The following is a 27,413-nucleotide window of genomic DNA, read 5'->3' on the forward strand; positions in this document are numbered from 1 at the left end:
GGAATAACTATCTGAGACAGCATGTAATTGAAAATACTAGGGGTTTGAGAGTGTTGACCTGGTAATAGCATCTGAGAATTTGACTATAATGAATATGACCATGTTGCCACCTATTCATGAGAGTGATCATAAGGTCTTGACCTGGGAGGTGGCTAAAGGTGTAGAATTTTTGATTAAGACAGGGTATATGTGGAGTTACCATGCTGGCAAGTCTGACAAGCTTAGGAGATTTCTTGGTTCAGTGCCATGGCATGTAAAACTGCAAGGGCTGGATGTCGATAGAGCATGGGAAGGGGTCAAGGAGTATTTACAGGAGGTTATGGCTGATTGTATACCTAGGATCCGAATAGTAAAACAAGTAGGGGTTAAATGGATGAATAACACCATTAAGCTTGAGCTGCAAAAAAAGAAACAACTGTGGAGGGAATTTAAAGAGAAAGGTGACCTGCAGGCACACGAACGATATAAAGCACAGGCCAGAAGGGTAACGAGTTTGGTAAAAAAAGCAAAAGCGGATTATGAAAGGAAACTAGCTATGCAAGCTAAAGAGAATTCCAAACAGTTCTTTCAATATGCTGCAAGCAAAAAAAAAAACTGTACACGGCAGAATGATTTTAAGGAATGCTGATGGTAAGGAGGTCACTGAATCAGTCGATATAGTGGAATTACTGAGCGAGCACTTTGCAAGAGTATATCATCCAAGTGGTGACATTGAAAGAATGAAGGAACTATTAGTTTATACGGGAATTGTGATGAATGAAGTGGAGGTGAATAGTCTATTACAGAACCTTAATGTGAATACATCTGTGGGATTGGATGGGATATCGGCACGGGTCTTATGTGAAGCGGCTAAAGAATTATCAGTGTCCTTGACCATGTTGTTTAATCTGTGTCTTGGGTCTGGTTTAGTCCCAAAAGTGTGGAAAAAGGGGGAAAATAGTTCCACTGCATAAAGGAGGATCCAAGACTACTGATTTGCAAATTACCGAACCGATCAGCATATCAGGAGTCGTTGTCAAGGTCTTAGAGAAAGTAGTCAAGGGAAAAATACAGGAATGGATTGATGAAAATGAGATACTGTACGGGGGACAGCATGGCTTTGTGAAGGGTAGATCATGCCTCAGTAACTTGCTCAGGTTTTATAACACAGTGATGGCAGAACTGGATAAGGGTAATGGGTTTACAGTGATACTGCTGGACCTGACTAAGGCCTTTGACAGGATACCACATGGAATTCTAATCCGTAAACTGCAACATATAGGAATGGATATAGGGTTGGCGAGATGGACAGGTGGGTGGTTGATGGAGAGATATCAGAGAGTAGTTTATTCAGGAGTAGAGTCCAAAAGATGGCCTGTGACTAGTGGTGTGCCACAGGGTTCTGTTCTTGGACCACTGCCGTTTAATGTATTCATTAACGATACAAGGAAGGATCTAAGAGGAACAGTTCATTTGTTCGCCGATGATGCAAAGTTGGGTAGGGCAATAGTGAATGCAGAAGATGTCAAAATCTTGCAGGATGATTTGGATAGATTGGAGTTCTGGGCAAAGGAGAATGGATGTCAATTTAATGTGATAAAATGTAAGGTTATGCATTTGGGGGTGAAAAGATTAGCAGCCGTATACCACATTGGTGGAACTACATTTGTAACAGCTGTAACAAACGTAGCATGAAATTTGGCATAAAAAGACCATACTATGAAAATAGGGGGAAAATGGAAAACTTAAAACTGCATTCTCAAATCAAATCAAATATTTAATTTGATTTGATTTGATGAATAGGCTTCCAACCTATTTAAAAAATATATATAAAATATAAAAAAAAACCTTAGCCCACAGCCACATAAAACATAATAAATAAGTTGGGGAAACAGTTGAATATATTGAGAACAAATTAGCCAAAACACTAAACTATAGATATACAAGGCAGTGTTTTAAAAAATTATGGATGTTAAGTGTGGGTTAGAAATAAAACAGTTTCATCAAATAATGGAGACCACAGATTTGAGAATTCTGAAAAAAATTAGTAGAGCAAACAGGTGGCAACAGTGACAGAATTACATTAAATGAAGATATTAAGAAGGAATGTGACATTGTTAGCATTCTGGAAATATGTGAACAGAGCTAATCTAAGGTTGTTTGGTCAATTAAAGAAAATTGGAGGAGAAAGGTTAGCAAAATAAGTGTTTGATACCAAGATGGTAGGAAAAAGATCCAAAGGAAAACAAAGATATTTGGATTGATGCACTCAGATATGCCATCTCACAAGACCACTCTAACAATATTGGAGTGGTCTTGTGACTCCATGGTAGTAAAAAAAAATATTGTTGTAGGACATCAGTAATAATGTAAAATTAGTTATGTTGTACTACCATGCTATCCTATACACCCCTTGAGGAAATTGCTGATGATTATGATGAAAAATATTTTTGTGTGCTCATTGTATTGAATTTCTTAATATGAATTATCAGATAAATATTCATTTTGAATTTTGTTTGTTTTTATACACATTTACAGGTTAAAAGATGGCATCAATTTTGAACCTAGTGATCACAATGTAAAATCTGTTAAAACTCCAGATAGCAATGTGGCCTTAGTTTTTGAGAAATGTAAACCAGAAGATTCTGGCAAATATACATGCATTGCAAAAAATCAACTTGGAGAAGACTCAACTGTTGGTGATCTATCTGTGAAAGGTATTGCTGTATTTCACAAAGTTGATTATTTTAAAAATTTAACACAGAGTTTAGTCTATAATAAATTTAGTTTAATCCTTTCTCCAAGTGTGAGCAAACAAAGTTTGCACCTGAGAGTATCTTCAGGACTGGGGTAAGGTAGTACAACACTGGGCAACTAGTTGCAAAGGTGGACCAAGCTAACAGCACTTTATCTCCTATCTCAGTATCTCCCATAATGCAAAACACATCTCCTTGCGGATATGTATAATGTTATGCATTAAGGGAAGGGCCACTACCCAGACTAGTTTCGACCTTTATTGAGGTCTCTTCAGTGGGAGCCAGGCCCAGAGTTGGAGATACCAGGCAGAAGCAATAGTGAGGTCATCTTTACCTATACGAGTTGCCAAAAGGTGTGCCACCTTTTTATTAAATTATTCTGGATTTAGAGAAAGATGTTGAAAGTTTATTCACTTGGTTAGACTATAATAAATTTAGTTTAATCCTTTATCCAAGTGTGAGCAAACGAAGTTTGCACCTGAAAGTATCTTCAGGATACTTTCAGGACTTTGGGTGATGTTATAACAGTACTATCTGGATGTGAGAGAGGTATAAGCACGGTGAGCAAACAAAGTTTGCGCCTGAAAGTATCTTCAGGACCCCAGTCCTGAAGATACTTTCTTCTATTTAAATGATCTACAATTTAAATAATATTGGTGCACATTTAAATACAAAATTTACTTATCTTGCTGCAGTCCACATGATGACCAATGTTTAACTCGTGGTACCTAGCATCGATATCAATGCCAGTGTGTCACAACACTGATATCTGACAGTCTTTGATGATTACCCATGTTTCACAACCATAGAGAGGACTCGCGAATATGTATGTTTCCAGCAGTCTCTAATTTGTGGGAAGGCTCACTGATTTACTTTTCCATATCTTGTCCATTGCCTGCAGGTTTAATTTTGCATTTGCTATCCAAGATCTTATCTCTTTTACAGTCTAAATTCTGAGTGATATTGTACCCTAGATATGTGATGATTCTAACCTCTTTCAGCTTGTGTCTGTTGACCTTTATTTGCATTTTCATCCTCTTCTCTATGAATATCATTCTTTTAGTTTTTTTCAATTAATTATCAACCTATATCATTATTCTTCTTCACTTAACTTCAGCACTGTTCTTTCTAATTTTTCTTCATCTTCAGTAATGACTATGTCATCTGCAAATCATAAATTATTTATATTTGTACCTTCAGTTGAAGTTCACCTTATATTCTCCTTTGTGACATCCATCATCTTTCCAAAAGCATTCTTCTGTCTTCTGGAAGCATGCAATGAACACTTCTTAGTAAAGTAGGATACATTGCCTTGATTATCAGAACAGGAGTTGGAGGAAAGGAATGATGCAAAAAAGTCAGCTTTATCTTTGGGTGATGTTATGACAGTACTATCTGGATGTGAGAGAGGTATAAATACGGTCAGGTAAGTAATTATACCCAATAGCCTTGGTGAGGGACCAGAAGGTTACATTTAAATAGAAAGCAAGATTTATGCATTTGGGCCTTTCAAAGTCTGGTTAAATGTTTTAATGGTCATTTTTACTGCTGTGAACTTCTTAGCAGGCTGAGAGATGACAGAGTTTTTTTTTTTTTTTTCAAATGACTTGGCATCCTTGCTGAGAAACCAGAATAAGGAAAGTGAGTGTGGGCTTTTGGATGGAATGGGGGATGAAGAGATAGAAATCTTCATTATAGGAAGAACTCTTTCAGTTATTCAGCTAAATCAATATTTGTGTCAGAAGAGCAAAAACAATATCCAGTCATAGTCAGCCCAAGGAAAGAAAGAGTAGAAATCATATAGATCATCCTAGCAGTGCTGTAGTGACAGAGTACATGAGAACAAGAATGGCTGTCTGAAGGCCATTCAGCAGAAAAAGAGGCTTGGATGAAGTCAGCAAGAGGAGAGCCGACATCTACAGTATATTTAAAATCAAGAGAGAAAAGATCAAAAGTATTGGGAGAGTAGAGAGGATTATCAGGTATTCTAGTGGGCAGATAGCCAATTTGTGAAATGGCTATCTGCCCACTAGAATGGTTATTGATTGTGGGGAAACAGTGGATGTTAAAGTCCCCCAAGGAATCTCCCTCTGAATGCTCCGACACCTCCATATCCCTAAGAAACCAAAGTGGCCAAATCTGTGCACAATCAGTCCACCTTATATTAAAACCTTATAAAGAAGGATAACTTCTTTATCTCTGCTTATCAGGAAAGAAAAGAAAGAGTGGAAATGTCTTGTTCTTAATATCTGAATGATCCCTTGAGATATTTTGCCTAATTTTGCAATATACCCACTGAACTTAAATTCATTGTCACACATTACTTTACATTACTTTCCAAATCATTAGAAATATCAATTTCTTGCAGTCCAGTTCCATCTATATAATAAACATTCTGTAATTTTTTCATTGCAAAATGCAAGTCCAACAATATCATGATGTAGCCATTTCCCTTATCCAAATAAGCTATTACTTTATTGTAGTGTGTAAATTACTAAGACCAGTCCTCTCATTCACAAAGCCAAGCTCTTGTAGAATCTCTTATTCCAATCAACACATTCCTGAATTGTGTACTTAGCCAACTTTTGTCAATACTTGAATCAGTATCACTAATATGCTAAGTGGTCTATAATGTACTAATTCAGTCTCAGAGCCTCCATTATGTAATAGAGCTATTTGGCTCTCCCTTCATTGCAAGTCCAGTGCTGAGACTTAATTAAACTTTCACTTTCTATGATGCATTCCACTCACCAGTCACTTTCCATGCAAAGAACCTACTCCTCACTTCCCGGCTCACACCTTTCTTAGTACAGCTTCCAGGGATAACCTCTTGTTCTACCCTCTTGTTGTCTCCTTCTACTCTATGAAAAATCTCCTCTGCATTAATTTGGTAACAACTACTCACTGACTTATATGTCTCAATCATATCCCCTATCTTTCTTCTATTCATAAGGTTCTGTAACTTGCATTCCCTCATCCCTTCCCACATCTGATATTCTACAGACCTGATACTGACTTAGTAAATCTTTTCTGGACACTTTCTCATACATCTTCATACCCCCCCCCCTCAAAACTAGGTGAACAAATCTGCACACAGCAGTCCACACTGTGGTCTGATCAAAGACTTATACAGGAGGAAATATAACCAGTTTTCTCCTGCATGTCAACGTCCTCCTCATTATTGTCATAATCCATTGTGATGTTCTTACAATTTTAGCAATGTAACCCTTCCTCTGCCCACTATCACTTCCAGATCTCTCATCTCTTCCATCTCCTTCAGAATTTTCCCATTAATGGTATACTCTGCATCCTAACATTGCCTACTAAATTTGAAGCCTTGCACTTTGTAACTTTAAACTGATGGCTCCACTTACTTGCCTGGGATGAGTTTGAGGGACAACTGGAACTGTATAAGAGTGATGGACTACATTTGAATGGTTTTGGAGTGAGTCATTTCCTGGAAATATTCATCCACCTGGAAAGGCTGTGGATGAGAGAAAGTGTAACAAGTGATGCAAACCAGTTTTATAAAATTATAATAAGGATATTAAAATTTTTTGTATTTGCCCATTGCACAGTTTTTTAGGGATTGTGTAATTATATTTTATAAAACTAGAAATTATATTATATAATATATATTAATTATATGTATATAAAATATCTGCACAACTTGTTTTTTGTGCACCATAGACAATTCACTTCAACACAAGTTACTGTGAATGCCCTATAATATAAAACACACACACACCTTCAAGACTTCAAGACATCAGAAAGTTTTGACTTTCTGATGTCTTGAAGGTGTGTATGACCTTTATTACCCAGTTGTTTTACTGGCAGAAACTGGGTAATAAACGTAATTTAATTTTAAATAAAATTTCTCAAATTTCATTTTGAAAAGCTGGAAGATATAAGATGATGTTTATTCTTTTAAATATTTATTCTAAGTATACATTTAATCATTTATCATGTTGGGAAATAAAGAATAGATTTTATTTCAAAAATACAGGAAAAACTCAAGCCGATCAACCAGAATCAGGTCCAGCATTCCTCGATCCAATTCAGGATACATCAGCAAAGGAAGGAGAATCTGTTATTATAGAAGCTACAGTTACTGGTAATCCTATTCCTGATGTTCAGTGGATTTTAGATGGCCATCCTTTGAAAATTGATGAACATGTTCATCAAGCATTTGATGGCAAGAAGGTAGGTAAACAGCCATCAGTCATATTTTAATATAGGTATAAACTGTGTTTTTTTAAACTTGTTTATAAACATATAATAATAAGATTGAAAAGGATCCCAAATTTGAATTGTGAATATATATTGTGATCTTATGACAGAGGACAGTCATTTAGCTTCAGCTATAGCAAGTTTTTCCACTGGTAAAGAATATAAATTTTACTTGACAAGGAGTATATTCATCCTTATATTATCAAAAATAGCTTGAAACAAACAAAAAAAAAAGTTTGCTCGTAAAATATCTTTGCAAGTCAACATTGACTTGTATATAATGGTAGTTGACTTCATATCAAGTTGTTCCAGTAAAGTTGCATCCTCTATATACAAGTAGTCTGGTCAAGAAGGTATTTTATGTGCAATTGTATGCTCACTTGGATAAAATAAGGACGAAAACAATATAATTTCAAGTATAATTTAATCAGCTTCAGTTATTAATAAAACTGATCCCCCCACACACATATACATACACCAGAGAATAATTTTATTATTATTGTTATCAGATCTCCATTTAATCCATGACTCATTGAGGTCTTCCATCATACACACAGCTCATCATTTACTGTCTCCACACCCACCATACTTCCAGGGAATGCATTACAATCACTCACCACTCTTCATGCAAAAAACTTGTTTGTCATCCTCTTCCTGACATCCTCCTTACACAGCTTCCAACAATGGCTTATTGTTCCCCCCCCCCCAATCTCCAACCTATTCTATAAAAAATCTGATCTATATTAATTGAGTAATAATCCTTTACTAACTTATATATCTCGATTGTGATCCTTCCTCTCATCCTTCTATCCACCAAACTCTACAGTTTGCATTCCCTCAATCTGTCCTCATATTTAGGATTCCAGAGACCGGAAACTACATTAGTCAATCATCTCTGAACCCTTTCCAACATCTCTCTCAACATCTCTTCATCCTTTTGAAAAACCCAGTGGCTAAATTTGTGGACAATAATCCATGTGCAGTCTGATTAAAGACTAATACAATGGAATCATAACATCCTTACTCTGATGTGACAGTATTCTCTGCATCATTGCCATAATGTACTGCATGTTCTCACAATTTTAGCAAAATGCCTCTGAAATTCCAGGTTTTTATCCACCAAAACCCCCCAGATCCCTTATCTCCTCTACTTCCTCTAAGATATCCCCACCAATCTTACACTCTGTCCCCTCTGTGCCTCCCAAACTTAAACTATGCTATGTTGAACTGTGTTAGCCTCATTCATTTTTCAATTCAAGTCCACTTGCAAGGTTACAACATCCATTCTACTCCTCATAGTTCTTTCCAATTTTGCATCATCTGCAAACAACTGTGGTGATATACAGTATGCAAACAACTGTATATCACCATTTGAGCCCTTCCTGATATCATTTACATACAAATTAAACATCAACATCCACAAGACAGATCCTTGAGGCATGCCACTAATGACTTTCCTTTTCTTGGATATCACTCCCTCATTCACAACATGCTGATACCTATCAGATGGCCAATCTTCAATCCAATGCAATAATCTGCTATTCATTATCTGTTCCCATTTAATTACCAGCTTGTCATGTGACCATCCATCAAAGGCTGTAGCAAAATCTAAATATACCACCATGTATACATCCCTTTCGTCTAATGCACTTGTCATCTTGTTGTAGTTTAGCAGATTGCTAAAACATGATCTTCTTTTAGAAAACTTATGCTGTCCATCAAAGAGAATGCTGTTGCCATCAACCCAATTCTGAATCCTGGTCCCCACTGCTTCTCTAACATCTTTTGTTGCCTTAGTCTTATCATCCCCTTTATGAAGTAGAATAATTTTGTCCTCTTTCCACTCCTTTTGGAACTTGGACAGATCTAAGACTCATGTTAGACCTTATTGCATCAAATTTAATCAATTCATCATATACCTCTTGCTCACTCACCATCAGTGGCTATTTGTCCCTCCCCACTGCTCTCAAATTCTGCATGATGTTACTCTCATATGGATGAAACACCTTTGGGAGTTGCTCCTTTAACATCTATACTATATCCTTCTCAGTGATTGATTCTACCATCTTCTCTAACCAGCATCATCTTTCCATAATCATTCTTTCTTCTACCTGCAATGTATCAAAAAACTCCCTAGGATTTCTTTTGTCCTCATTAGATAACTGCTGCTTATACTGCACTTTTGCCCCTGTTACCAAGTGAGTTACCTCTCTTGCTTGCTCTTTGTCCTCCTCATGCAACTGACTATTATCACCACTCATCTTATGCTGCCTCTAATGCCTTCTTCTTCAAAACTGAATTCTACACCTCTTTATTCATACATTCACACCCAACCTTATTCACTCTTGACCTTTAGAATGCATTCAGACATCCTCCCCCCCCCCTCCGCCACACTTGATAGCTGTATAAAACAAACTATCAAGTAGTTTGTTTTATACAGCATCTGAAGCAAAAGTGTTGTCTGTATTGTACCACCTTACCCCAGTCCTGAAGATACTTTCAGGACTGGGGTAAGGTGGTACTGAAGATACTTTCAGGCACAAACTTTGTTTGCTCACACTTGGATAAAGGATTAAACTAAATTTATTATGTTGCCTGTATCCTTTGAAATGAATAAAATTGAGTAGCGTGCAGTTATAAAATTCTTTGTAAAAGAAGGCTTAATGCCAAAACAAATTCATTCTAAGTTCATAAAAATTTATGGGCACTCTTCTCCTTTGTTTTCAACAATTAAGAAATGGGCTGCCAAGTTTAAATGTGGCTGTACTAGCCTTGAAGATGATCCATGTGAAGGACATCCAAAAAGTGTAATGACACCAGAAATCATTGATCAAGTGCATGATATGGTACTGGATGACCAGCAAGTCAAAGTGTGTGAAATTGCTGAGACTATAGGCATTTCAAAAGAACATGTAGGATATATTTTGCATGAAGAATTGCAAATGAAAAAGCTTTGCACAAGATGTGAGCAAGAAGATTGCTCACAGCAGATCAAAAATGCATTCACATGAAAATCTCTCAACAGTGCTTGGAGCGATTTGACAAAAATAAAACTGTTTTTTTTTGTGTCGATTTATTACTATGGATGAGACTTGGATTCACCATTACCCACCAGAATCCAAACAACAATCAAAACAGTAGACAGAAGCCGGTTGTTCAGCACCAAAGAAGACCAAGTTGGTTCCATCAGCAGGAAAGGTAACGCATCGGTGTTTTGGGATGTTAAAGGCATTTTGTTTACTAATTGTCTTGAAAATGGTAAAACAATAACCAGGGAATATTATTATTATGATCTTTTAACCAGACTAGGTTATGAAAAAATTCCTGAGAAAAGACCCGGTTTGCAGAAGAAAAAAATCATCTTTCATCAGGACAACGCACCTGCCCACAAAGGTGGTTTGGCAATGGAAATATTAAGGGATCTGCACTATGAATTGTTGGAACATCCACCCTATTCCCCAGATTTGGCTCCCTCTGACTTCTATCTCTTCCCCAAACTAAAACTCTTCCTCGCTGGTCAGCGTTTTTCTTCGAATCAAGAGGTGATTACAGCTGTAGAGGGGTATTTTGCAGCTCTTACTGAGAACCACTGCAGGGATGGGATAATGGCGCTGGAGCATCACTGGAATAAATGTATTAGTCTTAAGGGAGATTATGTTGAAAAAAAAAAAATTGAAATTATAAATTCGTTTTTCATTGTTAAGCCGAGAACCTTTCAGACCACCCTCGTAGCTGCAAACTGTCTCCTGAGCTTGTCATAATCACCAGCCTTATAGTTCTACATATATCCCTTTCTCACAGAAATCCTCATGTGGCTTGCCACCACCCAAGTAATCACTTCATGGTCACTCTCACCAACTAGAGGGAGATTTAACCTCATTTACAATAATGTTTTCTGGTGAGATATTCAAATCTAAAAACCCTTGATGCTCATGTTCCCTTTGCATACTTTTGAAGGACAACTGCCTAAGGTAATTTTCCCTCAAAAACTCAAAAAATTCATTCTCTTTGTCTCATCTTTCCAATTTATATTACCATAATTAAAATCATCTATAATGATCATGTTTTTCATATTAGCCAGACCAATTTGCCTATACATTTCCCTCTCACTGCCCTCCACATTACCAGGTCAATATTAATACCTAACTCATCATCATCATCATCAAATTCCTGCCATGTACCCTCAAGGGGTGTACAGGATATGATAGTACTATATGAAAAATTTACATCATTACTAACTTCCTATCTACAATTTTCCTCCAAATCAGTCTGTTACTTGTCAAGACTCCAACATTATCAGATCTTATATTTCTATCGTCTAAGGCACTTTGTACCGTATCAATCCACCTATATCTTGGTCTTCCTCTGGGTCGTTTTCCTGCCAACCTGGCAGAGAACACTTGTTTTGCTAATCTTTCCTCTCCCATTCTATTTAAGTGACCATACCATCTGAGATTAGCTCTGCTAACGCATTCCTGGATGCTGACAATGTCAAGTTCTTTCCTAATATCCTCATTTTTAATATGATATTGCCATTGATGCCATCTGTTCACGCCTCTAATCTTTCTCAGGACTCTCATATCTGCGGTCTCTAGTCTTTGGTCAAGTGTTTTACTTCTGACCCAGCTCTCATATCCATAAGTTAAAATTGGTTTGAACACAGTCTTGTATACAGCTAATTTAGTGTTCCGACTAATTTCTTTCTTATTCCATATGAATTTATTCAATTGACTTCCCACGATACCAGCTTTGCTGATTCTGTTGTCTATTTCTATATTTAGTTTACCATCTTCAGTAAAAATTGTGCCTAAGTAGCTGAAATGTTTTACTTGTTCCACAGGTTCTCCATTCACAACACAGTTGACATTTTCAATGATTCTGCCTATTTTCATTGTCTTTGTCTTTTTATTGCTGACCTTCATACCATATCTATTACAACAGCTATTCAATTTAGTCAGAGAATCTTGCAGACTTGTAGCGGATTTATTTAGAAGTATAACATCATCCGCATAAAGCAAAGAGCTGACATTAACATCTCCAATTTTGATATCAGGTTTAATACCACATTCCTTCATAATGTGATCCATATAGATAATGAATAACAGAGGGGATAATGTACATCCTTGTCTCACACCAGATTTAACATTAAACCATCTTCCTGTACTTCCTTCAATTCTAACTGCTGACTCACAACTCAAATAAAGACTAAGTATTGCTTGATATAATGCCCCATTGACACCATATAACTGCAGCGTATTGAATAGATTCTCTCTTGGCACCTTGTCATATGCCTTTTCCAAATCGACAAAACTTAAATACAGATCTTTGTTATATTCCCATGCTTTTTCGACTATTTGTCGTAAAGTGAAGATCTGATCCTGACAGCCTCTATTTGGCCTGAATCCAGCTTGTTCTTCACCAAGCTTTTCTTCCACAATTCTTCTCAACCGTTTCTCAAGTATACTTGCATAGATCTTGCCAGGAACACTCAGTAGGGAAATACCTCTGTAATTCTCACATTCAGTTTTATTTCCCTTTTTATATATGGGTACTATGAGAGCTCTACTCCAATCATCGGGAATTCGTCCCTCTGTCCAGGCTTTCTGAACTATGCAGTGCAACCACTGTAAGACTCTTATACCACCATACTTCAGCATTTCTGGTCGAATATCATCTACTCCTGCTGCCTTTCCACATTTCAAGCCTTTGATGGCTTTTTCTACTTCAAGTATAGATATGTATTCCTGACTGCATGCCTGGTCAGTGTTTTTTATCACTGTGCTGTCATCACTGCTTGTTTCATTTAGCAGTTTTTCAAAGTAATTACTCCATACTTCAAGGATATCTTTTTCTCCTGTTTTCATTTCACCTTTATCATCTCTAATTCCTTTCACAGCACTCTTTCCTCCATTCCTAAGCTTCTTCAACAACCTGCAGAATATTTTGCCACCTTCTTGATATTTATTTTCTATATTCTTGCCAAAGTCCTCCCATGACTTTTGTTTAGCTAGTTTTACACACTGTTTAGCTTTCTTACATTTGTCTCTGTATTCTGTAAGAGTAAAAGCTGACTTATTTGCCAGGAACTTTTGATATGCTTTCTTCTTTTCCTTCACTGCCTCTTTAACTTCCTGTGTCCACCAGGGAGTTCTGATTTTTTTATCTTTGCACACAACCTCACCACATGCCTCTCTGGCAGAATCAATCAATGTTTCCTTCAGAGTTTGCCACTGAATCTCCAAGGTTTGATTCCTGTTCTCAAACTCTTTCATTTTCTTTTCAATAATATTTCTGTATTTTAGTCTACAGTTTACATCTGAGAGCTGCTCAACTTTTATTCGCTTTAAAACTTTCTTACATGTTATTCTTTTCAATATGAAATTCAATTTTATCCTGCTCAAGACTAAATAGTGATCACTTCCAATTTCAAATCCTCTGTACACTCTGGTGTCCTGCACCAGGGAGAAAACATCACTATCAACAATAACATAGTCAATGAGACTTTTCTTATTCCTAGCCTCTTCTCTCCATGTGAATTTGTGCACATTTTTATGTTGGAACATGGTGTTAGTAATAACCAGTCCATGTCCTGAGCAGAAATCCAACAGATATTTGCCATTATTATTAGCTTTGCTCTTTTCTCCAAATTTTCCCAAAATATTTTTGTATGTCTCACAATCATTTCCTACTCTACTATTTAGATCCCCAACAAGGACCAACTTTTCCTTTTTCATTGTGTCAGTTGCTTTTTCTAAAGCCTCAAAAAATTCCTCCACTTCTACCTTAGTAGAACCTTCTGTGGGACCATAGGCACAAATAAGTCTCATTGTCCAGTTCCCCATTCTCATATTTGCCCACATTACTCTACTTGAGACTGACTGCCATTCAAGAAGATTAGCCTCGTATTTTGTGTTGAATACTATGGCTACTCCTTCTTTTCCTTGATTGTTATTGCCTGAATATAACATTTTGTATTTATTGCTCAGAAAGATCTCACCAGTTTTGGTCTTTTTTGTTTCAGTCACCCCTATTATGTCGATCTGGTACTTATCTAATTCCTCAGCTAGCTCCATTTCTTTGCCATTCAGGCTTCTTACGTTGATAGTACCGATCTTTAACTCTGGTGATGTTGAGTTGGGGTTTGTTTTCAGATTTGTTCTAATACCTAACTAGATATTTCATTTTGTTCACTTCCACCTCTCATCATACTGTTTCAAAACCATAGCCAATGTTTGCTGCTTTCATCCCCACCTTAGATGGGGATAATATTTCTGCTACCATCAACAACGTTCCTCTTCTGTCCCACTTATTCTCATGAAAAACATCATATCTATCTATATATCTCTATTCCTGAGAAAATGTCATCCACATCTAACAATGTGGCACTTATTCCAACAATTTTGGACAAATATACTCTATTAATGCTGCAATTTCATTTCCTTTATTTCAAATACTTCTGGCATTTGTAAACATGCATATTAACTTATTTCTTATTCTATAACAAGCCTTACCATCCCCACTCCTCATATATGATTTCTTCACCCTCCCCTTGGCCACTCTTCTCCATCATCGCTGATCTTACAGCTATCCTCAGACCTGTTTCTTTCCTCCACATTCCTAGTCATCTAAATCCTTTCTTGTGCACACACATCTGCTCCTGTATTCATCATCCACTCTTCTTAAATATCCAAATACCCCCCATTTCTCTTTTTTTTGTGTTCCTCCTCTCTCATTCTCTTCAACATTTCTGAATGCAGCAGTGAGCAACATGAAGTGAGCAACTTCATGTTGCTCACTGCTGCATTCAGAAGCTTTCCTACACTACTACTTTCCAGCAAAAGTTTCTCAGGCTGACACACACACCAAATCAATTCAAATGTTGCCCAACTCTTTTACACTGCTTCATCTATTCATTCACCCCACACATTCACGAAATGGAATCCTTCTCTTCACATAACTCAGCTAGCATCCTATTCAAGATCCTTGCTCACTGTTTCAACTCATCACTATCATACCTGGATAAAACACTTAGCACTCTTCCTACCTACTACACTGTTATATTTTACTCTTCTTAGAAACCCTGATATCTCCCCTTATTGTCATCCAGATCATTTGCACCTACTAATTGCTTCAATCACTCTGCTCAATCTACTCCTGGAAAGCAAACCCTATGCACCTTTTTTAACCACACCTTTAATAATCAAGGTAAACGAATGTAGCATAAGTTGAAAAACAGATATATGTAGTGGTATGAAACCCAACTTCTTCCAGTCTCTAGGTCATGATCCTGTTTTAGTGTTGCAACGAGAAGTAGTGGTGTGTGAAGAAGGCTCCCATTTCAGATAAGTTTTTTGGAATAATTAATTGCAAATAAGTGTGTGTGTTTATAAGTAAGAGTTGCTGTAAAAGTTGTGCACTTGCAGTGTTTCTAGTATATGGGCTTGTTAGTTTAACTTTGTTTCCGAAATTGTTAAACTTGGAGCTTAGTAACAGGTGAAGGAAAGATAGTGGCAGCTTTGTCTCTGCAGGAATATAATTTTGATTTCAGTTGTTTCTTGAAATGTGAGGTGTGCATTATGTATTTGTTTGATTATGTAGATAAATTATGGATATTTAAGGCAGATGGAAGAAGAGTGTGTGTGCGCGAAGTGCGAGCTGAATGAGGACTTTGTGAGTGGTAATGTATTGATAACTAAAAGTGTTAGTAGCAAGAATCCCATGAGGAGAATGAGTGCTCATCTGACAGAAAAGAGGGATGGTGTAAAAGAGCAGTGCAAAAATGGTAAAAAAGTTTTGAAAAAGTGAATGAGCGATCTGATAAACTTAACAATCAATGGTAAGAAAGATTAAAGCAATACGAATGTAGCAGAAGTTGAAAAACAGAGTGCAGTTAAAGGTAAGGTGGTGAGCAGTGTTGACTGCGAACAAGTGTGTATGCTTGCAATGAAATTGAGAGAGTGAATGAGGGCGAAAATGTGATGCAAGATTAGAAAGTTGAGTTTGTTTAGATGAAATGGATGTGGAGTGAGTTAAGAGAATTCAAGATATGTATGGAAGAGTGAAAATTATGAAAATGAATAATATCAGTATGAAAGAGGTAATGAAAGAACTTCAAGTGGCGTTGTATGAGGATTCATTATTAGAGGTGTGGTGGATGAGAGCCATTATTCAAAAAATATGTCTAATGCACATGTCTCTATTAAACAACTGGAAAGTGTCTCAGTTAAGGATATAGCTGTTTAACCACCAGTTGGTGACAGTGATCATGCCATACTAATATGGGAAGTAGCCAACTATATGGATGTTCAAATGAGGACAGGTTATATGCTGAACTACAGATGTGGAAATTATGAAAAACTCTGGAGAATACTATCTTTGGTTCCATGGTATCAGAAGTGCATGGGAAGCTTTGAAAAGATGGTTAAATGATCAGGTATCTGAATCCGGTTTCTAGAGACACATTCTGGTATCTGAATGTGTCTTTAGAAATTGAAGAACAGATAGAATGGGAGTGAAATGGATTAAACAAGAGATCCATAAGATGAAGATGTGGAAAGAATAACAGTGAGAGGAGTTATGAAATATATAAAGCTCAAAACAGAAAAGTTATGGGTATTGTACAAAAAGCTATGTTAGAATACGAAAAGAAATTGGCTGCACAGGCTAAAGGCAACCTGCCAAAAGAATTTTATCATTATGCTGCTAGTACAAGAAAGAATGAATGCCAATGGTATCATAGTATCAGAAGCTGATTAGGCAGTTAAAATAATGAATGTTCACTTCACCAAGATCTGTCAACATGGTGTAACATAGTACAATTGCTATATTGGATGAAGAAATAGAAGTGCATGAAAAGGAGATTCTAGATCTGTTACATAATGGATAAGAATTCAGCCATTGGGACAGAAGGGATAACAGAACATGTGCTAAAGAAATGTTTAGCCAAACTATCTTGACATGTTTTTATAATTTGAATCTTAAGAATGGAAAGAATGTATGACAATCTCATTGTGCAAAGGTGGAGAAAAGCCTGATGTGTCTAACTATCAGCAGATCAGTATTTCTAGAATAATTGTAAAGATTTTAGAGAAGTCGGTAAGAACTCACATACAGAAATGGGGAAAACAATATATATATACAGGGTGTTCGGGATAAATTTGACAGTTTCGTAAGGAAAAAGAAAATCTTCTTTGTATCTATTAAATTTAATGAATTGACAAAAAAACATTACAGGCAGAGTTAATTACAATACTATCAACAAGATTTACTCAAAATAACCACCATTAGCATCGATCACAGCTGCAATTCTGCTTCGGAACCTCGAACAAGCTGATGCTACAGTCTCCCTGGGAAGGGCCGCAAAAACTGTTTTAATTTTATCCATTAACTGGGCTTTTGTATTACTGGAAGTGCGATTGGTGTCTTTTTCAACTGCGCCCCATACAAAATAATCCATGGGGTTAAGGTCTGGGGAGTTTGGAGGCCAAACATTTGGACTGGTGAAGTCGTAGAAATTTTCAGACAACCATTTTTGACTTTTCCCAGAGGTGTGGCAAAGGGCCGAATCCTGCTGCCATACATACGGCCTACCATTGGCTACCCTTGTTATCCAGGGCTTGACTACAGTTAGCAACTCCACGAACAAAGCCCGAATTCCAATGCCAGGGTTCTTCAATACCTGTTCCTGCAGATTTGCGAGGAATTCTGCTGTACGAACGCAATCAGATCGTCTGCTAGGGATCTTTCTTCTTGCTACATCCTCGTAGTCACCATTGCAGGTCTCTAGTTCATGCCTGATTGTTTTTACTGTATTCAGGGAGCATTGGGCAGCAGTCGTAATATCCTTATTTTGATGGCGGGCACGAATCATCATGATACAAGTTATTCTCTTCCATGATTCAGGTGGGTTCCAGCTATCCATCCTTTCTGACATCTTGTATATGAATGAAGAAGGGTCCAAACTTTTAAATGAAGAGAAGTGTGTGTTAATACATGTAACTTACGGAAAAATATAATTAATTATAAATATGTCAAATTTATCCCGAACACCCTGTATATATATGGATAGACTATGATACTGTTGGACTTTGCTAAGGCATTTGAATATGAAAAAGCTGTTGTATAAACTAGAGAATATGAGATTGGTATATAAACTATTAGCTTGAATAAATGGGTGGCTGATGGATAGGTATCAGAAAATGGTATATAGAGGATGTGAATCTGCCATATTTAATGTAACCAGTGGTATGCCCCAGGATCAGTCCTTGAACCATTGTTGTTTATTCTATATATTAATAATATTGGAAACGGGTTGACAGAGATCTTTAGTTGTTTGCTGATGATACAAAGACATGTAGGGCAATCATAGATGCTATTGATATACAGCATTTACTTACAGGGTTTGAATAGGCTCGAAGTGGGGGTAAATGATAATGGCAATTGTCAACAATACTTCACCTCCTGTCCTATTCAATCTATTCTCCCTGAAAATACAATTCAATTTATATTCTACACCTTTAAGTATATCATTTTTTGTCAATCAACCAGGTCTTGCTGATGCTTATAATTTTTGGTCAAGTCAAGCTGACCAATGTCAAAATCTTCTCCTTTATTTCTGATACTTGTGGAATTTATGTTCATGTATTTCAATGTCTCCTTGGACTTGTGCAGTTATACTTACATAATGCCACTGCCAGCACATTCTGATTTGAAGCCTGTGAAATTGATTTCGCATTGCATAATGATTTCTGTATGCACACGCATTTGTTCTAGAGGTAACTGGAACAAATTCTAGTTCGCTGGTTTAGCACTTCCAACCTCTCACTGAAAACACTTTCTCCTAAACATCTAACTCTAAAACCATTCAGATGCAGTCCATCAGGCATTTTCAAGTTTTTTTATGCATTAAATTCACTTCATACATATTATAAATTGCATGCCATTCCTTCTGTATAATCTTTTCATTGATTATTTAACAACCATAGCCAGGGATGGCTTTTGCATAGGCACTGCAGAACTGCACCTCCAATGTTTCTCGATATATAAATATATTTATTAATTTATTTATATTTGCTTGTAATATTTAATTTTATCATCAACAATCCTATACAATTCTCTTATTTTGTATAAAAAATAATAAAAATCCATCTTGTAGCACTTAGGAGAGTGAAGGACACTAGCAGCACTGTGTTTACCACAGTGTCATATTGCTACGCAAGCAAGCATGTGCACATCGTAGTGAGATGCAAGCTATTAGCGTAATGCGGCACTGTCCATCGCGCAATTCCACTGTTGTTTATATGCAGTTTGCACCAATAGTAGAGTGTTCGTAGTGCTTATCGTGTTTACTCCATCTCTTTAAATATTTGGACATTACAATTAAAGGATTTAATTGTAATGTCCAAAAATTGTAAATCCATTCCTTTAATTACAATTAAAGGAATGGATCCATTTCATTTCATCTCTTTCTACAATATTAGTTCAGAGGAAATTTTTCAGAACAAGTCTGGTCATGGGAGAACTAGGGGCCATCCTTGGAAACTGCAAGAGTGTAGTTAGCAAGGGTGTTCAAACTAGATTATTTGCTTCGATAGTGGTGAATGAGTGGAAAAGGTTGCCATAATCTATTGTCAGTGCCAGGACTGCGAATGAGTTCAAAGCAAAGTATGATAGATACTGTGCAAAATGTTTGATAGTGCTTGGTGTTGATGAATAAGGAAAATGAATTTCCCGAGTTCTTGAGAGATAACTATCTCAGGCAGCACGTAAAGAAGGGCACACGAGAATCGTGGGTTCTATATCTAATAATTTCATCAGAAGATGTAATTGTGAGAAGGGTTTCACACTTTCCTCCAGTTGTTGAAAGTGATCATGAAGTGATCACCTGGGTTGTGGCTAGCCATATGCAGCTTTTTGTGAGGAAAGAATATATGTGAAATTATAAGGCTTGTGTTTATGACAAGCTTAGGAGACAGCTTGGAGCTATAACATGGAACAAGGAGTTGAGCAGTAAGGAAATAAATGCTGCATGAGAACTGACAAAGAAATACATAACAGCATCAATCTGTGAATGTATTCCGAAGACCAAAAGACTGAATAAATTTGCTGTAAAATGGATCAATTTGGAGCTTAAGCATGAAATCTAGAAAAAGAAGATACTTTGGAGGAAGTACAATATGAATAATAGTATTAATCAGTTACTTGAAGTGTATAAAGAACAAGCCACAAGAGTGACTCAGATAGTAAGGAAAATAAAAGTGCAGTATGAGCAGAAATTGACAAATCAAGTGAAGAAAAACCCTAGAGAGTATTTTAGATATGTGACAAGTAGAAGTAAGAATGATCATGGTAAGATGAAGTTATAATGGATGAAAGTAGTAGAATGGTTACTGCTGCAGAAGACATTGTTGAGATATTCAGTGATCAATTTATAAGGCTGTTTCATCCTGCTAAGGGTGGAATCATAATGTAGAGGACATAGGAGAGGAATGCTTAATTGTGAGTAAGCAGGAGATATTTGAGGAAATAAATAACCTTGATATCAATAAGGTGACAGGATTTGATGACATATCACCATGCACCTTAAGGGTATGTTCCAGGGAACTGACAGTACATTGGCATGCCTGCTTAATGAGAGTCTTACAACAACACAGATTCCAAGGGAGTGGAAGGAGGGTAAAGTTGTTCCACTGCATAAAGGTGGTGATAAGGCTGTAGCTTAAAATTATAGGCCAATCTGTATATCTGGAGTTGTAGTGAAGGTACTAGAGAGAGAGTAGTGAGAAGTATAATACAAAAATGATTCATAACTGGAGTATTCTCTGTGGTTATCAGCATAAGTTTGTTAAAGGGAGACCATGCTTCACTAAACTACTTATGTACCATAACAACATGACAAATAACCTTGGACAGGGAGATGCATATACAGTGATGTATACTTCATCATCATCATCATCAAATTCCTTACATGTACCCTCAAGGGGTGTACAGGATATGATAGTACTACATGAAAAATTTACATCATTACTAACTTCCTACCTACAATTTTCCTCCAAATCAGTCTATTACTTGTCAAGACTCCAGTATTATCATTATCAGATCTTATATTTCTATCATCTAAGTCACATTGTACCGTATCAATCCACCCTATATCTTGGTCTTCCTGCCAACCTGGCAGAGAACACTTGTTTTGGTAATCTTTCCTCGCCCATTCTGTTTAAGTGACCATACCACCTGAGATTAGCTCTGCTAATGCACTCCTAGATGCCGACAATGTCAAGTTCTTTCCTAATATCTTGGTTTTTAATATGATATTGCCATTGATGCCATCTGTTCACACCTCTAATATTTCTCAGGACACTTATATATGCGGTCTCTAGTCTTTTGTCAAGTGTTTTACTTCTGACCTAGCTCTCAGATCCATAAGTTAAAACTGGTTTGAACACTGTCTTGTATACAGCTAACTTAGTGTTCCGACTAATTTCTCTCTTATTCCATATGAATTTATTCAGTTGACTTCCCACCATACCAGCTTTGCTGATTCTGTTGTCTATTGCCATATTTAATTTACCATCTTCACTAAAAATCGTGCCTAAGTAGCTGAAATGTTTTACTTGTTCCACAGGTTCTCCATTCACAACACTGTTGACATTTTCAATGATTTTGCCTATTTTCATTATCTTTGTCTTTTTATTGCTGACCTTCATACCATATCTATTACAATAGCTATTTAATTTAGTCAATGAATCTTGCAGACATAGCGGATTTATTTAGAAGTATAACATCGTCTGCATAAAGCAAAGAGCTGACATTAACATCTCCAATTCTGATATCATGTTTAATACCACTTTCCTTCATAATGTGATCCATATAGATAATGAATAACAGAGGGGATAATATACATCCTTGTCTCACACCAGATTTAACATTACACCATCTTCCTGTACATCTTTCAGTTCTAACTGCCAACTTACAACTAAAATAAAGACAAAGTATTGCTTGATATAATGCCCCATTGACACCATATAACTGTAGCGTATTGAATAGCTTCTCTCTTGGCCTTGTCATATGCCTTTTCCAGATCGACAAAACTTAAACACAGATCTTTGTTATATTCCCATGCTTTCTCGACTATTTGTCGTAAAGTGAAGATCTGATCCTGACAGCCTCTATTTCGCCTGAAACTAGCTTGTTCTTCACGAAGCTTTTCTTCCAGAATTCTTCTCAACCGTTTCTCAAGTATACTTGCATAGATCTTGCCAGGCACACTCAGTAGGCAAATACCTCTGTAATTCTCACATTCAGTTTTATTTCCCTTTTTATATATGGGCACTATTAGAGCTCTATTCCAATCATCGGGATTTCGTCCCTCTGTCCAGGCTTTCTGAACTATGCAGTGCAGCCACTGTAAGACCTTTATACCACCATACTTTAGCATTTCTGGTCGAATATCATCTACTCCTGCTGCCTTTCCACATTTCAAGCCTTTGATGGCTTTTTCTACTTCAAGTATGGATATGTATTCCTGACTGTATGTTTGTTGAGTGTTTTTTACCACCGTGCTATTACTGCTTGTTTCATTTAGCAATTTTTCGAAGTAATTACTCCATACTTCAAGGATATCTTTTTTCTTCTGTTTTCATATCACCTTTATCATCTCTAACTCCTTTTACAGCACTCTTTCCTCCATTTCTAAGCTTCTTCAACAACTTCCAGAATATCTTACCACCTTCTTGATATTTATTTTCTATGTTCTTGCCAAAGTCCTCCCATGACTTTTGTTTAGCTAGTTTTACACAATGTTTTGCTTTCTTACATTTGTCTCTGTATTCTCTAAGAGCAAAAGCTGACTTATTAGCCAGGAACTTTTGATATGATTTCTTCTTTTCCTTCACTGCCTCTTTAACTTCCTGTGTCCACCATGGAGTCATGATATTTCTATCCTTGCAGACATCCTCACCACATGCCTCTCTGGCTGAATCAACCAGGGTTTTCTTCAAGGCTTGCCATTGAATCTCCAAGTTTGGTTCCTGTTCTCAAACTCTTTCATTTTTTCTTCAATAATCTCTGTGTATATTAGTCTACAGTTCACATCTGAGAGCTGCTCAACTTTTATTCCCTTTAAAACTTTCTTGCATGTTATTCTTTTCAATATGAAATTCAATTTTATCCTGCTCAAGAATAAATAGTGATCGCTTCCAATTTCAAATCCTCTGTATGCTCTGGTGTCCTGCACCAGGGAGAAAACATCATTATCAACAATAACATAGTCAATGAGACTTTTCTTATTCCTTGCCTCTTCTCTCCATGTGAATTTGTGCACATTTTTATGTTGGAACATGGTGTTAGTAATAACCAGTCCATATTCTGAGCAGAAATCCAACAGGTATTTGCCATTATTATTAGCTTTGCTCTTTTCTCCAAATTTTCCCAAAATATTTTTGTATGTCTGACAATCATTTCCTACTCTGCTATTCAGATCCCCAACAAGGACCAACTTTTCCTTTTTCATTGTGTCAGTTGCTTTTTCTAAAGCATCAAAAAATTCCTCCACTTCTACCTTAGTAGAACCTTCTGTGGGACCATAGGCACAAATAAGTCCCATTGTCAAGTTCCCCATTCTCATATTTGCTCAGATCACTCTACTTGAGACTGCCTGCCATTCAAGAAGATTAGCCTCGTATTTTGTGTTGAATACTATGGCTACTCCTTCTTTTCCTTGATTGTCATTGCCTGAATATAACATTTTGTATTTATTGCTCAGAAAGATCTCACTAGTTTTTGTCTTTTTTGTTTCAGTCACCTCTATTATGTCGATCTGGTACTTATCTAATTCCTCAGCTTGCTCCATTTCTTTGCCATTCAGGCTTCTTATGTTGATAGTACTGATCTTTAACTCTGATGATGTTGAGTTGGGGTGTGTTTTCAGATTTGTTTCAGTAACTGACTTTTCGCTGTTCACCCTGGTTCCCTGGCGAAAACAACGGGGGTCTTGTTTAACCGGGCAATGCCCAAGCTGGCATGAAATTTTTTCATGTTGTACCGTCATTTTTTATTTTTGTTTAACCAATAAGAATACAATTTGGTCGGCTAAATTCCAAATTTCCAGCCCATCCTCGTTTGTTCAGTATTGGATTTTGCAAAAGCTCTTGATAGACTGCGACATGACAAGCTGGTAAATAAATTTAAACAGATGGGATTGGATAACAGACTTCTGAGTTGGATCAGTGACTGGCTGTCAGATAGGTATCAGAAAGTTGTATACAGAGTGCAGTATCCCGAAAGAAGAAGGTCACTAGTGGTGTACTGCAGGAGTCTGTTTTGGGACCATTGTTGTTCAATTTGTATGTTAATAATATTGGGATGGGTTTAACTAGTGATATGCAGCTGTTTGTAGATGATACAAAACTGGGGAGAGCAATGAAGAGTCAAGCAGATATACAAGAGGACTTTAATAGATTGCATGAATGGCGAGGTAAGTGGAACTGACAGTTCAGTGTTGCAAAGTGTAAGGTTTTTAGATTTGGTAAGTAACGATGGGATTCAAAGTATACACTTGTTGGGGAAACTTTAAAGTAAGTATAGGAGATGAGAGATCTAGGAGTGATTCTGGACAAGGACCTGAAATTCAGTGGGCACATTGCACAAGCTGTGAAGACATTACATTGAATAATGGCAATGCAGAGGACCCTGACATGCAGAAATAGAGAGGTTATGATGCCATTGATAAGGACTTGATCAGGACTCATATGGATTATTGTGCACAGATTTTGTTGCTGAGTTTTCATGGTGAGGAGGATATGCTGGAAAGGGTCCAGAAAAGATTCACAAAGGTCGTCAGTGGTCTCTGGAATGTGGAGTACGAGGACAGATTTGGAGAATGTAAATTTCAAAGCCTCATAAATAGGAGGAAGAGGGGGGGGGATATGTTTGAGACATATGAGATAGTCACGGGCTGTTATTAGGTTGGCATGGAAGAGATTTTTCATAGAATGGGAGAGGGAGGGGATAGAACAAGAGGCCATTACTGGAAACTGTATAAATAGGGTGTGAGCAGAGGAGTGAGGAGTAAGTTCTTTGCATGGAGAGGAGTTGGTGTGTGGAATGCAGTGCCTGAGTGCATTGTGAATGTAGACACATTGAATCAGTTTAAAATGTACCTCCATGATGAGTCTCTGACTCCGTGGAGGTCAGATGTTAATAATAATAATAATATCAATAATAATATATTTTCTTAAAGCAAAACAGAAATTTTCAATTTGTTTAGATGTTCTCTAAGAATCTGTTCTTTTTTCAGCTACACACAGAACTTTTGTGAAGTCAACTTAAATCTCTAATAAGCAGGGTAACGGACTCACATTGGGGAATGAAATTCACCTGTCATCTAAAGAAATTCTTAAAACATCCATGTCTATAGTGGAATTTGAATCATAGCCTCTTGATTGTAGAGCAGATATATTAACCACTATGGTATATTTGTACTATATATCAATGTACTGTTGGATGGCAACCTTTTGTGGGTGGAGTTCACATAAAATTTAAAATAAACCTTTGTCATCCCAGTTTTCATATACTCAAATTTGTCTACATTAGGCTTTAATTCATTTTAATTTAATTTATCTTGTAATAGGACATCCAATTTTGCTTTGCTAACATTGAATGGTTATCTGGAAATATTCAATAAGGAAGTCTAACACAGATAAAAATCGCTTAAGATGCATAGAAATCTTTAGTATGGTACTTATTATAGTATTAACAATTTCAAAAGCTACTCAATATTATTATTATTATAGTATCTCCATGGAGTCAGAAGTCTCATCGTGGTAGTGACTGTTATAGTATTAGCAGTTTACCAAAGGTGTGAAAAATAATTTTTGGCAGTGTCATTTTTATCTTAGATTTCTAATTTATTATGTTCTTCCAGCTAGTACAGATTCATGTGTACTTTATTCGAATTGCTACCCAATTCGAATAAAGCAAGAAAAAAGTAGTGTCATCATTATCATCATTATATTTTTGTCTCATCATAGGCAATTCTGGAAGTTAAGAATGTAACTCCTTCACATGCAGGGACACTTGAATGTCATCTAGTCAGTCCTCTTGGAGAGGCAGGTTCCAAAGGTGTTATAACAATTGATCAACATATACCTCCAAGGTTTATTCAGACTCTCACAGATGCTATTGTAAGTATCTAATTTTGATTGTCAGCTTGATCTTTCACTATGTCTAACCATTTCACTATTCCTAATTGGTGGCAGTGTTTTGCTTCCAGATGGGAGCTTTTATACAATAGGCAGTAATAATAATATCAATATTATTAGATTTACATCATACTTGCATGATTTCCTTTGACAGTATAACATGTTTTTTTTGCTATAAGAGAATTCGAGCAATCTTGATTTAAAAAATTCTGCTAATTAGACTGAAGTACTGTGATATGATTTAAAAATTAAGTTAGTTGGATTTTTTTTTTTTTTTAAATGTTGGGCCGATATACGAGAGGTTGGCTGGTCAACCTACAGTACTTTAGTACCATATGTGGCTAGTGGGATGGGAAAGGAGGAACTTGTTAACATTCGATTTGAAAGCCTGTATATTGTATTCCTTGGGAAATACCTCAGGGGGGGGAGGCTGTTCCACAGTACAGTAGTAGCAGGGATGAAGGAGGAGGAAAAGAAACTTGTTCTATGGGTTTCAAGGTGTACTGTGAAGGGATGTTGAGAGGTGGCTGTATGTGTTCCAATGGGTTTAGTACAGAGTGGAGGAATTACACTGGCCAACAAAAAAAAAATTTTTTTTCTGCTGATTATGATCTGACACTTGTTTTTTACTAATTTGGGTGCGCTGATTTCAAATATCAAACCCATTTTTCTCTATCACGTCAGGTTTTTCCTCTATTGCGTTTTCTTTTTGCTAATTTCTAAGTTTTTGATAGTTTTAAGGAGGCAGTACTATTTAGAGGATCAAAACAATCGATTTTTTAATATTATTTTCTAAAAGTATGTACTTTTAAAAATCTGTTCCTAACTTTTTATCAAGACATTCGAAAAATTCCCGAAGATATAGCCTATTATTCAAAGCAGTGCGCAGATCAGAATCGGAGTGCTCACTGCTCTCGCTTGTTAGTAAATGAATAGATGCGTAAGAACCTGCAACAGCACGTACTGGCGCTTTGGACGCAAGAGAGGCCGATAACCGACCTAATACATTTAGGTGATGAAAAGTAGGCGATGACAACTGCCTAAAACAAATGAATGCTATATGCGTTATAGCGGACAAAGAACGATTGAAATCAGTCAATTGTCAATCAATCGTGAAAGTATGATGAGCGCTTATAACGTTTCAATAAAGTCTCTGGTTTTTTTTTGTCTTGTTAATTGCATGTTAGTCAGTAGTGAAGAAAATACATCATGTCTACTACTCGAATATGTGTCAATAATTTAGATTCCT

At 36.7% G+C, this 27,413-nt stretch overlaps 1 protein-coding gene across 1 annotated transcript in view; it reads left to right on the forward strand.

Annotated features, from left to right (window-relative positions):
• LOC150105008 (protein Obscurin-like) overlaps positions 1-27,413 on the forward strand; it is a 790,953-nt gene that overhangs the window by 443,620 nt on the left and 319,920 nt on the right. The window contains exons 46-48 of the mRNA XM_090395103.1: positions 2,518-2,696; positions 6,742-6,938; positions 25,994-26,146. Of these exons, the coding sequence (XP_090251229.1) occupies positions 2,518-2,696; positions 6,742-6,938; positions 25,994-26,146 (529 nt within the window). The remainder of the gene's footprint in view (positions 1-2,517; positions 2,697-6,741; positions 6,939-25,993; positions 26,147-27,413) is intronic.

Source organism: Typopeltis vanoorti, chromosome 7 (genome assembly GCF_054136105.1).
Source record: "Typopeltis vanoorti isolate ZY-2024b chromosome 7, IOZ_Tvanoo_1.0, whole genome shotgun sequence".
Taxonomy (NCBI): Eukaryota; Metazoa; Arthropoda; class Arachnida; order Uropygi; family Thelyphonidae; genus Typopeltis; species Typopeltis vanoorti.